We start from the raw sequence: 18671 nt of genomic DNA on the forward strand, positions 1-18671 counted from the left end.
GGGGGCATATAAGCAGACATATTTGTAGCTGTTTTGTATGTTTTTTTGGCATTAATACGTGTCACATATCAGTTTGCAAACAATGTAAACAAACAAACAAATAGTTGAGTTTAATAAAGCTGCATAAAAACAGCTCTAAAATGCAGGTGTTTCAGCCTAGCTCAGTGCTTTCTGTTGTGGTGGGGCAGCAAGCGTAAAATACGGAGCGTAGGTGCTGGTATTGTTCTAATACCATAGTGTTTGCGCCGCATCGATATTCTCAAAATATTAATATATTGATATGGAATGATTGTGCTTGACCAGTAGGCTACTCCCTTGACTGGAATAAAGTAAATCATGCCATCCTGCCAAATGATGCATGAATTTGGAGGAATATTATCCGAAACACTGTTCTGTGTTAGCCCCTATCTCTGATTGACTCCCTCTAATCATATTTGCCTATATCCTTTATTTACATATATTATGATATTATACACGATTCAAAGCAATATCATGCACGATTTCCATGCAGACATTCCCCGTTTATCATTTATATCCCGTTCCCTGCCTATATGAAACTGACAATAGATTTTTATGTAACAGACTAATCAAATTCTCCGTACTGTATTTATGCTGACATTTCCCGCTACAGGCTAGACAACGGTCCTACTGTCCTATCAGTTTATAACTGTCTCAAGTATCTTGTCTACCTATCAAGCAGTGGGATCCGTCTCATATAATATTATATCACATAATCCGCTAAAGTATTTAACATATATTTAAAAGTCAAGGTGAGTTAAAATGTGCAGAGAACCACTTGAGATACCCAGTCTTCTCTGTAGGAGGGCGCTATAGTGATTCTGCTGGACCTCTCTCTCAAAATAAATGTATCCTAGAACCAAGCAAACATTCCTTTACTAGTTTTCTACAATGGCTTTGCTGTATACAACAACTACACATTGCAATGTATCAAATTCAGTAATAGATATTTTACTGAAATATTCGAGAAAATAGTTCGACAATAAAATCTAAACATGGGTGTTGGGAACAGAAAAGTATTGCGTTGGCCCAGTTCGGCAACCTCAATATTGCCTATAGTCATGTCGTGCAGGAAATGTTTAAACTATGAGGCTGCTCTGGTGACAATGCAATCTAAAATACAGTGGAATAACCAACATGATATCACGCTGGGACTAGCATGAACACACACACATAGAAGGCATTTTCTCTTCTAAAATTCAGAATGGTCTAGAATATGGCTGGCTGTAGCCTTTTGGGGGCCCTAAGACAGATTTGGTTGGAAGGCCCCCCACCTCGCAGCAAAACATTTTAGTGGCCCCCCTCTTGATGGTGGAGAGAAAATGTTATGTTTTAAAGTTCATTTCCTGCAATTCTACACATTTTGCCATGGAGCAGAGAGAATATTTTTTCAGTTTTACATCTTATTTCCTGCAATTCTACCCATTGTGTAATGACTTATGCCATGTTAATATGATATCTGAGTGAGAATGAATACCAAAATCAAATGGGGGGGGCCCTGGAGGTCAGGGCCCCAGGGCACGTGCCCTGCGGTATTCGGCCATGATTACTACAAGTTTAGATAGCTGGCTAGACTAACTACCAATCTAAAAATTGTTAGCTGACATGGCTAATTGAGTGACTCTCAGTGACTGACATAACAAGAGAAAAACTGCTGATGCACAACCAAATGTGGAATTTGCACCTGTGTATTCTACTACTATTACTCTCAATAGTAGAGATCCGACTGAGTTCCTAAACTCCCTAGCGGCCGGGAGCCCTAAGCAATAACTTATGTCGCTTATGCCTGGAACCGGCCCTGGTCTAGGGGTGCATTAACCCCTTTCCTCTTGGCATAAAATAATGGCATGAGCCACCCCGGGAACATCATGCGCACTGTTTAGATTCCCCGAGAGGGCCACATTAGTCTGCCATATAAGATCACATTATAATACCGTGTATAGGCCTACTTATACAATAAAATAATGGTCGAGGGTGTATTAACCCACCTCTATGGGAATGGAAGACGCCTGGGAAGACGACATATGATCCTCTGCATCCCGGGTCTGGTACATCCTCCTGCACGATGTAGATACAGTACCTACAGAGGGGGAAGGCACATTAGTCTTATCCTCATAAGGGCACATTAAACTACTCCAAGACCAGTCCAATGTGCCCTGTGTTGTTTGGCACAACTAACCCTTTAAATAGAGCATTCAATGAAGGCCTACTCACCAAATGGCTCATCAGATGTCCACTGCTTGCAACGTTTTTGATTTCATAGTTGTTGTCGAAATATATGCACAGTTCAAACATAAATAATGTTTGTATCGGTACATATTGATTGCACAGTGCAATTAAAACGAGGCATAGCCCTATAATAAAAAAACATCAGGCTATCTGATGCACTCAAAAAGGTTAATTAGCAAATACTGATCTAAACATATGCCTTAATTATCTAAATGAATATCTTCAATACTTCACAGAATGATATCACCATGCAGCCAACATAGCAGCAAGCATGCCATATGATAAGAACCATGCATGGCTATCTTCAAAAATGTATATGACTACAACAGAGGTATGGTTAGTGCCAATGTTGATCATTTAATGGATGCATTATCTTAGCCTAAAAAAAAGTACATGTCCCTTTGCTCCTGATTCTAGATTTGGTGCGTGAAGTATAAATTATTTTTTGCACCATCTTGAGCATAAAATTAAGGATTTCCGCATGGGTTACTAGCGAGATGAACAGACAGAAACGAAAATATTGAAATTGGGTTATTCCGTCAGCTGTCCTGTGGGTCTCACACATGCCCCTAAACCAGATAGTCGTGTTTAACGGATCAGGAAGGATGCGATGCGTTGAGTTGCGGTCAGGACCATTCGACACGGCTAAAACTGTTTTAGTCAGCTATGATACACGCCTTAAATACATTTAGGCCTACTTCAAATAAGCAGAGCACCGCTAGGCTTTACACTATACCATGCGCGCGGAACATTGTCATAAACCGAGGACATGCATGGAGAGCAGAGTTTAATTCATTTTTAGTCATGCCGTTTAGAATGCCGCAAAAGCCTATAATTATTTAGCGACTCACTATTTGAGTCAAGTATGTAGCCTAATATATTGGCAAATCATGGCAACACGGACATCAAAATATTGCTGCTGATCTAATAGATTATTACATGATGTGCCATGGTAATTACTGAGACCGTCATCGATAAATCGCTCGTCACCTTTAATCTCCTCAGTGGCAGGTAATTTTATACGGTATTCGTGAAATTATAAATGCAACTATTTCGGTGGATTGCAACGCATAGTGTAAAGAAAAAAGTCTGGTTTAGAATTAATAGGATAATAGAGTTTATACAGTTATACAAAGGATGCTGCAGGATACTGTAACCTATTTACTAGTTATAGGCCTACACATGGAACACACAACGTGTACTTTCATATGGTAAATTCCTACCATATGGTTGGCTATAACAACAACAACAACAACAACAACAATAATAATAATAATAATAATATAGGCTACAGTAAGACATCCACAGGTAGGCAATAAAATATAACAATACATATTGTATTGCATACCTATAACAATAAAAATACAACCAATAACAACAACAGAAATAGCCTAATCTGATTTAGGCCTAGTCTTAATATTGCTTGGGCTGTAATAAATCTTAGCCTAAATCGCACTGATGAAACACGATCATTATTATCTCTGTAGGCAGTCTAAAGACCTCGAAAAGACTGTATTGCTATCTATTTCACATTCCTCTACACACCTCGTTAACACTTATCTGTCAATGCCCAATTAACCCTTCAGATATATGTCTCACTGCGATAAGATTAAATTAGACAAGACGTGTGGACAGAAAGAAAAACAGAGCTAAACAGACAAGGGACTTGAAGTTCCATCACAAGACACCTAGCTATTCTTATTAAATGAGATGGAATGGATGGCACGCAAATTCCCTTGAGGCTTTGAGTTGGCCCCAATGCACTCCTGCCCCTGGGGAATTCACACTTGAAGCTGGTCTGCTCATGATCCAACCGCTAGTTTTATAAATCATTAATATGCTACTTCAAATCTTGATCAACATTGCACCATGCATGGTCCGAATGGGGCTGAATAATATTAGTACAGAAAAATGCTTTTCAAATACCATCACATGAATCTGCAAGTATCTACAATAGCCTACTAATTGTTGAGCGGAGACCTCTGATCCCTCGGACCTGACACTTTGTTATTTCAGTCATTGGAAGCACCTCAATGGAAACAAGTTGAGCACGTTTTCCAATGGTAAACATTATCCTTAACGCATTAGTGACTGCCATGAGGGAGCGGGGTACAGGGGAATCGGCCATGCCCGCACAAATACATCAGGAACACCCATTGAGCAGCTGGAAAACGAGCTAGACAGACTTTAGAGTTCACCGACCAGTAATCTGGAATCTCTCGCTGCTATAACAGATGAGGGCCCTGGAAGACACGGACAGTAAGAAGATGGTTAGAGTCTAGCCTATATAAAGGCTAGTGTTGATCTACTGAAATCTATTTCTAAGATGCGGAGCAAACGAAGCTTACTGTTGTGAAGTGACCCTTAGCAACAAGAGAAAGAGAAAACGCATGTAAACAGGAAACGAAGCGTCCGATTACCTGCGTGTGCAAGGCGTCCTGTATTACCTGTCAGATGGGTGAAATATAGGTGCAGGGGTAGTCAGCGCATTCATGGTATATAGGGTAGGCTATACATTGAATAAATAAACATGCAATAACAGCAAACATTCGTATCCTTATTGTTTCATATCCACTTCCTTGAAATACAATATTTCGTAATAACTGAGAATGTTCTTGAAATATGCAATTAGAAGTTACTCAACTGCTTATTTGTATAAATTAATTTAGTCGAATATACAAATCGAACATTTATTCAAGTTATTCAGTCCGTTCTCATGTAACCTAGTTTATGAAGGCCAGGTTTTCTGAGATGGAGCATTATAACTTTTTAAACACTCAGTTGAGTGTCAGTATAGAACCTAGGCTATATGTCGAAATATCATTTTATTTTGTATCTCGATTTTAGAAATATTAAGGATTATAAGGATTATACACAACAACATTTAAATAAAAGTGTGTTAGTAGCCTATATGGAATAAGTAATAGTAAGACACAACTCTGACCCAACTCAGACAGCAACTTCAGATGTGTTCTGTAGGCTTCTGCTCACCATCCATATACACCTATTTGTTTTTGTTTGTGTATTTATAAGTCAATGCCTATACATATCAAATCAAACGATTAGTTGGCCTTGCTTTGGAGTCCATTTCATGATGTGCAACTATTACTATTTATTTGGTTGGTGAATTAAGACAGCCACACACGTTAGGCTATCCATTTGAACTGAGGGAATAGTCCCGTGTACCTCAGTTGGTAGAGCATGGCGCTTGCAACGCCAGGGTTGTGGGTTCGTTTTCCACGGGGGACCAGTATGAAAAAATGTATGCACTCACTAACTGTAAGTCGCTCTGGATAAGAGCGTCTGCTAAATGACTAAAATGTAAATATCAATATGTAGGCTACCAATTTCACTTTCATACCACATTCATTCCTCACTGACAATATAGGCAAACAAAATCCAAACACTTGTGCCACTGCCTATTATTATATTGGGGATTATTGCATTGGTGATGTATCCTGTAGCGTAGTTCATTGTTATGATTCATAATCACAATATTAATATAATATTACTTACTTATATGTAATTTACCATTCCATGGTAGTGCAATTCATAATTGCAATTCATGGTGGTAGGTTAACTCTGACTGTAGTTCCGGAAGAGAGGGGGTTGCCTTGCTGCACGAGCACAAACTTTCAGACCAATAGGAAAGTTTCTCTCTATAAACTCAAACTTCCATTGGTGGACCTAGCCTCGCGGAGAATACTTTTTTTGGAAGTCCGGCCCATGATTTGTCTGGATTGAAATGTAAGCCTGTCTCCGCTGCCATCAGGAAACACATCGCGGATTTGTCCTTCTCGCTACTATCGTTAGTTCGGTTAATGCAGTGCCGGTGGCCGGAGGAGAGCGAGGATTTGTGCTACCCTAGACAGGTTTCCAGACACCAGCGAAACTGGACTCGGAACTGGACGGAAGGCGTAACTCCGAGATCCCAATAATAATTTGTGGACTAAACGCAATGGGTAAGTTTATATGGAAATATTGTGTGGCCGATGATGGAGTTAGTCTATAACAGGCACTCGACCCGGAAATTCCTACCTCTTTCAAGGAACGAATTATACCTACATTCTAATGAATCAATGATGATTGTAGGCCTATGGCTTGTATGGCGATTGTATGGAACAGTTTTGAGCCTCAGTTGGTTTTTATAATGGGATTTCTCCAGTTACCAGTATTAGTAGCCAATTAGTAAATCTATAGCATAGCTACGCGTAAAACATGTTTTACTGCAAATATATATTGAAATTAAAATACAACGGTATAACAATGTAGCAGTATGTTATGCACAAACTGAAAAAGTGAGGGGTTTTTATTTGCAGGGGTTAGGCTAATGGTGGGACATGTTTTTATTTTTATCACACGCTTACTGATTTGATTTTTACGCATCTGTTTTGAGTTCATTATAAATTCTATATATATCCCAATACATGTAATTCCATATGCTGTAAATAAGCATTTAATTCGTCCTAAACGGGTTGAAAACGACGTTGCAGACCGCAGTATGTCGACGAAGGACTCAGGAAGGGGAGGCATGATTAACAACACTAGTCCTAAAGGGCCTTGTTGTGATTGCAGGCTACTATGGCTACAAGTCGTCTAATTTAAGATTTGTGTTTCATTGTGTTGCCTCTGTATATGTTTCCATGACACCAGAGCCAGCCTTTGGAGAGGTGAACCAGCTCGGCGGTGTTTTTGTCAACGGCAGACCGCTACCCAACGCAATCCGGCTGCGGATTGTAGAGCTCGCCCAGCTGGGCATCAGGCCTTGCGACATCAGCAGACAGCTCCGGGTCTCCCACGGCTGCGTCAGCAAGATACTGGCCCGGTACAACGAGACCGGCTCTATACTCCCGGGAGCGATCGGGGGCAGCAAACCACGGGTCACCACGCCTACAGTAGTCAAGCACATACGGACATACAAGCAGAGGGACCCGGGTATCTTCGCTTGGGAGATCCGGGACAGGCTACTGGCTGACGGAGTTTGTGACAAGTTCAATCTACCATCTGTGAGCTCCATCAGTAGGATCCTCCGCAACAAGATTGGGAATCTGTCCCAGCAGAGTCAGTATGAGTCCAGCAAGCAGTCGTCTCACCCACCACCACAACCAACGCTACCATACAACCACATATACTCCTATCCGACCCCCATCGGAGCCTCTGGGACCAAAGTACCAACTCCCCCGGGCATGCCTACCCTACCCGGACACATGGCTATGCACAGGATATGGCCCTCCTCCCACTCGGTAACAGATATTCTGGGGATTCGGTCGATAACAGAGCAACAAAGTAAGCATGATTTTTACTTTGGTACACGGGCAAACCAATTGCTTTAGTAAATGGTTCAAATTAATAGGAAAACGCATGTGTCAGGGTCTCTGTGTGTGTGTGTTCGTGTGTAGAAGGCATAGTGGCAAGATGTGTAACTTTATTAATTTGGAGTTATGCAGTTTAAAGAAATATGACCAATGCACATACCGGTCTGTATATGCACTATATTACTTACTAATAACAGATAAAAGAGTGACTATTCTGCAACGAAATGCAAAAATAAATTGGCTAAGTTAATTATGTGTTCTTTTGCCAGTATTGGTGAGTGCATACATGAGTAACGTTTAGTTCCTAGTTCAAAGGTTGCATTAAAACAGATGGTTAAAGGAAGGCTTGCACTAATAATTAAGGGGCGGATGTGGAATATTAGTGGGATAACGAAGGGAAGGCGCAGCGGTGCACGAGGAGATGAACTCAAATCAAAATGAGGTGTTCAAAGCTTTGCCATGCCATGTCTTACAGCCAGACATTTTGTTATTGAATACCTTGCTTCAAAATACCCTCCCCTGAAATGCAGTTTCACATCCTTTCACCAGGCTGATCCAATAGGCTACACGGGGCTACATTGAACTAGGCTACTAGACCTGTGTTGTTCCCTAAAGGCCCTATCCACGTTTAGAGAACTTGTTTTTGTTCCTTACAGTCATGTTTGGACAGTTCGTTTTCACTAGTGTGCTACCACAAATACAAGTCTGTTTTGGAAACATTCTAAAGCAAATCTGACCTCCATCAATCATGATACATTACAGTTGTTGTGAATACAATTTTTAGTGACAACGTTTCTTGTGTTAGCAAAGAGAGTGTTAGATGTCAGTCGACCACCTATGAGCTTGTCATAACCGTGCTTCTGTCAGAAGTTAGAACGGCCTCAGGCCTCACCGCCTTGTGGATATAAACATGCCCTTCTCCTTAGTGCTTGTATAGTCCTCATTAGATCCATGAGGCCTCGGCCATTCCATGTATTAACTTAACTCAGACAATCTAAACAACAAGGCTTCGCTCCTCAAATGCAGCGCAGATCTTCAAGCCGAACAAGAAATCCCGGGGAGGAATGTGTTCTCAAAGGATGACTTTATAAACAATTTATGCATTTCCAAATTATTAGCAGATGTTTGCGGCAGGTTTTGAAAGCCGAAATAAGTATAATGTACACTGAATGACGTGAGGCCTTTTAGCGCCACAATCACTTCGCCAGCCTCGAGACTCTGGTTTTCATAAAAAAAATACCTTACTATGGTATAGAACTGCTATTGGGTTTACACTACAACAGTGGATGAATACAGTAGACCTATTCTAAGAATAAGAGCGTTGAAAAATATCACTAAAACGCATATGGCGAGTATCGGCCTCGTGCCTAGAACTACAGGCCTATGCATAAAGATGCGTAAATCATCATATTTGCATTTCAATTATGGCGATATTTCGAAAGGCGTTGGTCATCAAATGGCACTCTCTCTCTCTCACACACACACCTTTCGCATTGCACTGCACTATTTTATAGGTCAGGCCTACCGTGCCATCAAGAAAGGAAAATAAAGTACCATGTATATTCCTGCCTTGAATTAACCTAAGACAGCTTTATGTCAGTGAAGGATTATTTAGGAAATAGCAAGAGACCCAAACATTTTAGACCTACAAAAATAGTTTAACACGTCTATGCACAAAATACTCAACTCCAAGTGAATCCTGCTTTGTTGAAAGAAAGAAAAGGGGTTGAGGAAAAAAATAATCGACTCAATGGTCTTCTCAAGTTACAACACTGGTGGGCTTGCTTTTCCAATTCTAAATGTCAGGAACCGTGTATAATATAATATCCATCATGTACAAAGGGGAAACGGTTAGAGTACATCTAATTTGTCCCCACAGAAAGATGGGTTTGGTTAAATGTTACTGACCATTACACGGAAGAATCATCTTGCATTCCTTTTAGCAATGAGCTGTCCCGGTTTGATCAGTAGGCTAAGGGTAGGGCAAAGACACACACATACACACACACACACACACACACACACACACGGGTTCTGGGGTATTATTTCAGATCCGACCATGTAAACAGATAAATTACTAGGCGCCCTCTGGACAAAATAAGTAGGCCTAGGCTTAATTCATATTTGAGATGCAGAAAAGCTTTTTAAGTATAGGAATGTCCATGCATAAAATCGCAAATGATGATCGTTGCTATTTCAAGTATTTTTCGTGTCTTTGCAGGATAACTTTTTGTTGGGGGTTTTGCTAAAAAGGTGTAGGGGGTGAGGTGATATGAATGCCTAGAATGGTAGATGGGAGTGGTGGCGTGAACTCTCTTCGGTTCATCTCCTCTGACTTCCCTCTCCTCTGTCTCTGTCTGTTTTGCCCCATGCAGTTAGTGACAGTTCGTCCTTTCCCAGTGCCAAACTAGAAGAATGGAGCGTTATAAACAGGACACATTTTCCGCCGTCAGCAAGCTCTCCACTAGTCAATGGCGTGCTGGATAAACCACCGCATTCTATAGAACCTGAAGCAAAATACACACAGGTAAAAGGAAACACCTCCTTGATCTATAAAATGTCACCCTCACCCATCTCTAACCTGATGTGTGTTAATCTCAACAAAGGTGTAGTATAATATGATGACCTTAAATTTTTGTCCCACACTTAATGTATAATCAGCATACAAGCCGAGTATGCTTTCTCGGTGCTTTCAGTCATATTCACACGCTCTCTCCGCTGGGTGTGGGCGGTATGCCTCTAAACAAGGCACCACACAGCAGTGTTTGGGCTTAGGCTATGGGTTGTTCTTCTGGCTACATTAGGCCTACTGTGCTATTACATTGCTATTACGTGTTGTAGTTTTGTAACCATCATCGGCATATGCTTGATTTAGTTCTGTGACAAATTAACTATATACCTGGGACCCCATGACCCATCAATTCCCTTGCATGTGATAGCATGTTGACAACTTGCCATGTACTGAGAAGCTTAATGGCTGTCATTAGCGTAGCACGCCAAATGTAGATTTAAATAGAACAGCTTTTGTCGATATAGCCAAACCTTGTAGATATAGACATAAAGGCATAATAGTTTTGGGAAATGTAATTATTTTGTTATTTTTTTTTAGAAAATCGGTGTATTTTTTAACTTAGTATTTTGCAGCCACTTGTCTTTGTCTTACAAGGTTTAGACTTTAGGGATATGAACGAAGAAAAAAACACATTTTATATAGACTTCTCAAGTCCTCATATTTTCCCATATATGGCCCGAGGAATCAGGTGGTTGATTTATGTCATTGGAGACGTTTCTACCGTTATTTTTTTTTTGCGAGAAGAGAAAATCCATAGGCACGAAACAGAGAGACAGACCGACTCATAAGTTAATAATAAAAGTCTAGCTATTGGAGAAAGATTATATAAATGTTTAAATTTAAATTTGAGTGTTATGGTTGTATATTTTATGCTTCCAAGGATCATTAAGATTTCCTAATTGCATTACATTTCCATATTGTCTTAGCCAATGTGCTAAAATAACTAATATTAGGCCTAATGTAAATGAATAATAAGACTTAAGTTTAAATAATTAAAACGTAATGACACATTTATATATTTTGGCCAGTAGACTAGGCTATATTTAGGCCTATGTTAACACTTAACCCCCAATAATAATTTGCACGCTGATCTAATAGAAGCTGAAATGCATTGCTGAAATTGTGAGTACATTCCATCGAAGCTTATCCCACTAATAGGCCTATAGTCTAAAAACATATTATATTTTAGTGTGTATGAACTTTGTTTAATTCCAAAGGTTTAATGAAAAACGTCTCACTAGACTCGGTGTAGTCTTGTGTTAGAAAATATGGTGCATTTTATGTTGCAAAATAATATATAGACTGCAAACGGTACAAACAACGTGTGAGGTGGAGGCACGAGGGAGAGGACAGGGAGTGTGAGCGAGAGCGTGCATGAGTGATATAGTATGTGTGAGAAAGTGAAAGGGGGAGGCATGCATAGTTGGTATGATATATCGTCGGAGCCACGCGATTTAACTCCTTGTGTAAGATAAGCCAAAACTAATTCCGGAGTATTGACGCCTTTTCATATTGTAGGCCTAAATGTGAATACATTAAGTAGGCCTAGGTGTTAAACACTCAGTATTGAAAACTAAAAGACATGCGAGTTATGCATAGAAACCTCAATTTATTCAATAGACTACCGTTAGATGCATCAATGGAGACAAATGATGCAGAATAACACACGCGGCGCCGGTGATATAACTCGCTGGGATAAAAAATATAAAGTAAAAAACGTTGCCTAATGCCTATATGAACAGTAGGCCTATAAATAGCATAATCAGCCATAGGTCAATTCTGTATTTTTACTTTATTTAGGCCTACGTACTTTATATTTTGTGATTTTGTATGTCAAAGTCAAATACTTAATATTCGAACAATTTTCAACTATTTTGATTGTAATTTGTAAGGTTTTAATCTATTCAAACGCCCAATTTCAAAGTATGTCTTTCGCTGCGTGCCACAGGCTGCTATAATGCCTATAATTGTCAATTGAACTTTATTTGTAGATGATACATTGCTGATGTACTAAACCCTTTCAAAATGGTGCATAGGCTATCCTATAGGCCCATATTTCAAAGCACTGCAGTCTGCACGCACTTTGAACACACAACTCGTCCGCCCTCACCCTATACACACCCACAGTCACTCCCTCCTTATAATACAACTCGAGTAGTCTTGTGGCGACTGAAGTAAGGAGTGGGGACTTTCAAAAAGCTGAAGGTCAATTGCTATATATTGATTATTTACAAATTCAATGACTTTGCTAAAATAGTGTCAGCGAACAGCGCATGTAGTAGTTTATGCAGCGGCAACAGCGCAGCTATTTACTGATTGGAATGAAAAATAAAAAATCCAACACACACTTAAGCATAAAAAATACAATAATAATAATCTAGATGTAGCCTAGCCTGAAATAAAATAAATACATCTTATCTTTGGGTTCAATAGGCCTACAGTAGGCCTACATGTAGTGCCTGATGTTCTCTTAACTGTACTTGAGGAGTCCCAGTCCTGCGCCAACGGGGCTGAGGGTAGGCTATCATGTCACTCTCTGGAAGAAGAATTGGATCATTAAATTTCGATTTAAGGTAATGACACGCACATACATAAACAGTGCCCGCGGCTCGGATGTGATTTTTAAATGCCTTTCTTCCGCTCCGGTACTCTAGAGTCTATGGAATTGTTTTTTTTTATCAGACATAACATAACATAGACCATTAGGTTTCATGCTAATGTCCAATCACTGGTTTTAACTGACATTTTCGATACGACAGCATTTTTCCTACAGTTAGGCTATTATTTATTATTACCGCATTTAATGCATTTCAAGGCTACTGTAGGCTAGCCTAAATACCTCGAGATATTGGATTCTAATAAATATGAGAACATATTTCTTATTAGGCTAAAGACTGCCTTGTGCAGCGTTTTCTTATATCAATGATAGTGTATTCAGTGGCTGCCCATTCAATTGTAATTTGAATTGCTTGTAACCGTCAATATCGTGATTATTCTCAGATCAGTCATCGTGTGCGTTAGATGTTTGTGCGGTAGATAAAATACACAGCATGGAAACGATAACCAAAAATAATGCGAATTATGTAACGAAATAAAAAACTACAATTTAATTGGTAAGCCTGTCTTTTCCGTTTGCCAGAATTGACTGTATAATCGATAGACGTTAATAGAGCTCTCGCGCACAACAGGCAAGCCAAGGACTGTCGTTTTTTAAAAGTATGACTTAACATTTAATATTGACAAATAAAGGAGGAAAACAAACAAAAAGTAGGCCTATACGAAAAGCAAGTCGTGTAGAATTTCAGGATTTGATCGACTGAATTTAGCCTATTCCAATAAACCTGTATGTGTGTGATGTGTGTATCAAATTAATATAAGGCAACATGTGCTAGGCTGGGCTTCTTCCTGAACAATTTTTAGTTTTCACAAATTCAAATATCTTGAAAAAACTAAACATAAATTAAAAGCAGTAGGCCTATGGAAATACTCGGTAGAATAATTAGATAAATTAACCCCAAACTAAAATGCCATTATGTAAGTTGGCATATAGCATCTTTCTTAGTGAAATATAAAATATCACTTAAATATATAGGCTCCTTAAAAACTGAAAGCAATCAGAATTTGAGTATTGCACGTGCCCCGTCATGGCCGTGGATTTCAGTCGAAAGAAAAAAACTATAGGCAATGGGTGTTTAAGTTGAGGAAATCCTGGGCCATTAGACAGGAACGAGAAGTATCTCCTCTCTTCTGCAGAAACCATTTTTATTCTCACTAGTCATAGAATAGACCACCCATGCATATAATATCTGACACATAATGTTGAAACAATTGTGTGTCCATTCTCCAAGTTATGTTTTGTAATGGTGCCAAAAGTTACTGTACTTTTCTTTCCCCATTCCCTTCATCATTTCTGTCATTCCACATCTCCTCCCGCTCAATAAACCCTCAACTTCTCCTAGCCCCTATTGTATTCAGCCCCCATTCACACTCTTCTCCCATCTTACCTGATGTATACCTCACCTCTGTACCCTTCACTCACATTCTAACTCAACCCTAACCTACTCCCACTTCTCCATCTCGCGCTCCTTTTCCTCGTCCCACTCCACTTCCCTCACTGTCGTTTTATACCACATGTTCCTTGGGCCTCTCCTCCTCCCCATGTCTCACCTTCTCTCTCTACCTCTGTCTAACTTTGTGTTTCTCTCCTCTCTCTCTCCCTCTAACAGACAACCGGCCTGCCCATGCACAGTGAACAGTTGTCTCTATACCTACCGCTCTACCTATGTCTCACCCACAGAACTAGAATGACATTCTATTTCTATAGTTTCACCATCCTCTCTCTCTCCTCTCCCTGACAGATGCAGAGTGGCTTGCCCACAGTGAACAGTTATGTCACAGCGCCCAGCATCCCAGCCTACCCCCCTCCCACCCCAGTGTCGCCCTACATGGGGTACAGCGCCACCACGTCGGCCTATGTGACCGGTCCCACATGGCAGCCGCACAGTGGCAGTGCTCGCTCTCACCACAGCTGTGACAACGTCGCCGCTCCGCTGGCCTTCAAGGGTTTGACAGCCCACCACCGTGACGCCATCCACCCCAATGCCCACGCCATCACCGCCTCAGCACTGTAGAACACAGACAGACGGGCGGTCGGACGGAGAGACAGAGGGAGAGGGAAGAAGAGGGGGAGCAGGACAGACGGACGGGCGGATGGAGATAAAAGAGGAGGGAGGAAGGAAGGAAGGAAGGAAGGAAGGAAGGAAGGAAGGAAGGAAGGAAGAAGGACAGATGGAGAAATAAGTCCTCCTTTACCATGGGTCAGCTCATTACAAACAATCACCTCTTCTGTATTTATATGGTGACCTCACCTAGGTCCCATATCCATCATAACATTCTCTTCCATACCAAGACATGGTGACCTCACCTAGGTCCCATATCCATCATAACATTCTCTTCCATACCAAGACATGGTGACCTCACCTAAGTCCCATATCCATCACAACATTCTCTTCCATACCAAGACACGGTGACCTCACCTAAGTCCCATATCCATCACAACATTCTCTTCCATACCAAGACATGGTGACCTTTCCTAGGTCCCATATCCATCACAACATTCTCTTCCATACCAAGACATGGTGACCTTTCCTAGGTCCCATATCCATCACAACATTCTCTTCCATACCAAAGCCATGGTGTGGAGAACTCAAGTTAACAGACAGGACATGGAAGGGAAGCCTTGCCACACTTTCCACACTATCTACAGACATGACACTGGTCTGTGGCCCTGCAGAAAGCTTTCAGGACAGGTGTATTGAAGGACTGACTGGCTGTTTCTCATATTTCCAAGGAGGACATTGTGCCATCCTCATCAAGAGCTTGCCTCTTAAACCCATTTCTGAACACTTCTCCGCAAATGTTATTAGGGACAGGAGCTAAAGTACTGTATGACAATCACAACCATGAGGAAAACAACATTTGCATTTAAGTGATTCAGGGGTGATATCAGTTGCCATTGTTTTGGATGTTTGTATTTTTCTTTTTTGTTTATGATTTTGATAAAAGTTACAATCTTAAAATTGAACAAAGTTTTTTCACTTCTCGACTTAAATGTATGCCAAAGCTTCGGAGAAGTTATCCTAATGTTTATTTATTAGACTGACTAAAAGGTACTATGGTTGAACGAAGTGCAATTATTACATCAGAAGGCAACGGTGGAAACAGTATAGGCCTACAGGGATGTTCCCAACACACTTTGACAGCATTTGGCATTAGTCTTCTCTGTAATGTTTGAAACTACATTATGATAAAACAGTAAAGCTGCACAGTTCCAATCTATGCACAATGAAATTGAATGTATCTTAATTAAAGGAAATTTGTTTGGATTTTACCCGATTTTTCCTGAATTGTAGCAGTTGTTTCAAAGACCTTTCAAAAACTCATGTGTTAGGAGGACTATCAAAAAATACCTTCTGCGTGAAATAATATTCTACACACTTTTAAAAGTCACACGCGTCTTTGTACTAAATTAACCAAGTGTTTTATAAATATATGCAATAATATGATACATTTTAGGCCTACATGAAAGATTTTTGATGGTCATAAAATCGTAAAAATGTGTCAGTGATATTAGGCCATTTGTTGGCTACGACTCGAGGGTCAGAATGGCAGAACATTTACAGTATTTACAATAACTTCTCAAAACGTTCTCTGTGTGTTGCTACTTTCTGTTGCCAACCTAATGTTCGCTTGCCATGAGGCGAGAAGGACCGCATGTTGCGTGCGTAATTCCAATAGTGCATCGTGCGTAGTGATGTCATGGCAGAGGGTATATGTAGGCTGTCTCATATAAAATTGTTTCACTTGTAATTTGGGCTAGGAAAAACGTTGTAAGGTTGCGGACGGGTGCTCTACAGTTTCGCAATCCATGGAGAACAAATCTCGTTCTTTCTCCTTTTCCCCTTCATGGCATTTTGACTCTGAATAGGTAGGCCGCATTCCAATTACGCATGTGCTGAATTAATTTTGACCATTGTAACCTTCTTCTCCTACGGATAATATCTTTACCCATATTAAAATACACAGCTTCTGGCGTAGATAACATTTATTTGTTGTAGTTTTAAATACATTTTTTCTAAGATACACATTGATACATTTCAAATGGTTTTTAATAGTACATTTTTTCAGTCTCAATGGATCTGAGAATATTGTGCATAAAAAGTGACCAAAAGAGAGTGATTCAATGAGTGTCTCAAGAAGTGTTTGACATGAACAGGGTAAAGCACTAACCACAAGGCCACTGTTTTGGTACCTGTTTTTGTCTTCTAGGTATAAGTAAAAGCCTTTGTGCCTCTAATGGCATTGTGTCTGTCTGATCAAGGGGCTGATGGAGGGAGGAGAGAGAGAGAGTATGTGTATGTATGTATGTATGTTGGAGTAGCAAACCGACTGCACTCCAACTCAGAGACTAGTACTGACAATGACAGACTGATTTGCCTGTGGTTTGTGAGGTCACCAGCCACCTGACCTAGAGTGTGTACATTCATTAAGTCCTTAGCGAACAGCAGGTCAGCAGCACCGGGCTGAGGTTGTGCTGCAGAGAGGTGTGTACATGTTTGTTTGTGTGAGTGTGTGTGTGTCTGTGTATGTGAGCTTGATGAAACATGGCAGCTCTTTTACAAAGTATACATCATTAATATATTATATGGGCAAGGATGGAGGTTTCAGAGGTGTGTGTGTGTATATATATATATATGTGTGTGTGTGCGTGTGTGAGAGAGAAGTGTGTGTAAGCTTGATGGGACTCGGGAGCTATTACACATTAACATACAAAGGAAAGGGGATGGGTGCCCAAGTTCCCAACAGCCCAGCACTCCAGTGTTACAGCATAAACAGTCCCTCTGTGCCTTTGCAGGCCGGTGCTTATTTGACTTGGAAAGCACTCTCCCCCGCATCCAGTGGTCACGGACCGTTGCATCAGAGATCCTAGTGTTGTTTTTGACCATACGTGAACCACATCACAGAGATGCAGTGAGATGATCAGGAGCCGTATGTATAAAGAGTCTCAGAGTAGGAGTGCTGATTTAGGATCTGTTTTGCCTTTTAGATTCCAATGACAGATTGCATGGACGGGGACGAGGATGGGGGAATGATCCTATATCAGCACTACTACTCTGGGATCGTAGTGTTGTTTTTGACTGTGCATAAAACCACAGAGTTTCACAGTGAGATAAACATACACTGTACCAGCCCTACTAAGAATCCCTTCAATCCATCATCAAACAACAGGAAGAACAAACAAGTCATGGCGCTCAACCTTAAGACATGAGAGGTGTGAAAAGATTGGCTGCTACACAGTCTGGGTTGATATACACTGACAAATCAACTAAAACAAGAGAAACATGATTTTCTTAACTACTAAAACACATCACTCTTGGACAAAGTCCATTACTTTTGGCTCATAGGAACGAAACCAAAATATAACCACATTAAATAAAGCCATTGCTTTTAAAATATAATAATAATACATGGGACTTATATAGCGCTTTCCAATGACCCAAAGCCGCTTTACAATAGTGGGAAGAAAAAAACAGATTAAAACAAAACAACGCCAGACTAACGGCAAGAAAATCTATGATCAAAATGTTTGTAAACAACTATAAAATCTTTTGACGTAATACTATGGGCTCTCTTTAGTGTAATCTGGCCACTCTTCATGTATGTAATGTAGGTCAAACGTTATGGTAGTGAGGTCTAATAGGGGAACTGTCATTTTAAGAATGAAGGGGGGAAAGAAAACATGTGTTGTTAATTAATGATGTTGAGTCTGCCTCCAAATGTCACATGGTTATCTTTACGACACTCCACGCAATCAGAAACAACACAAGCTCGAACTAAAGGTTGCTATACACACACTACTGCTGGAATACATGGGTTAAGAGTACATTTCATGCACGCACGCTGTCTACAAAAGTAACACTGAGCAGGGTGCTACACACACACACAACTACTGGAATACATGGGGTTAGCCGTGCTCT

The 18671-nt window shown here is 40.4% G+C and overlaps 1 protein-coding gene across 2 annotated transcripts; it reads left to right on the forward strand.

Moving 5' to 3' along the window:
- Positions 1-5891: 5891 nt before the first annotated feature.
- On the forward strand, positions 5892-16019 carry LOC121539562 (paired box protein Pax-9). Of its 2 annotated transcripts, XM_041848146.2 has the most exons (4): positions 5892-6209; positions 6901-7533; positions 9938-10089; positions 14493-16019. In XM_041848146.2, the coding sequence occupies exons 1-4, from the start codon at positions 6206-6208 to the stop codon at positions 14763-14765; spliced, it is 1062 nt and encodes a 353-aa protein (XP_041704080.1). In that variant the 5' UTR covers positions 5892-6205; the 3' UTR covers positions 14766-16019. The 2 variants fall into 2 exon arrangements, with proteins under 2 accessions (XP_041704080.1, XP_041704081.1); XM_041848147.2 differs by lacking the exon at positions 9938-10089 and having other exon boundaries at positions 5894-6209; positions 6901-7490.
- The last annotated feature ends 2652 nt before the right edge of the window (positions 16020-18671 follow it).

The sequence above is a fragment of the Coregonus clupeaformis genome, chromosome 25 (genome assembly GCF_020615455.1).
Source record: "Coregonus clupeaformis isolate EN_2021a chromosome 25, ASM2061545v1, whole genome shotgun sequence".
In the NCBI taxonomy this organism is placed as follows: Eukaryota; Metazoa; Chordata; class Actinopteri; order Salmoniformes; family Salmonidae; genus Coregonus; species Coregonus clupeaformis.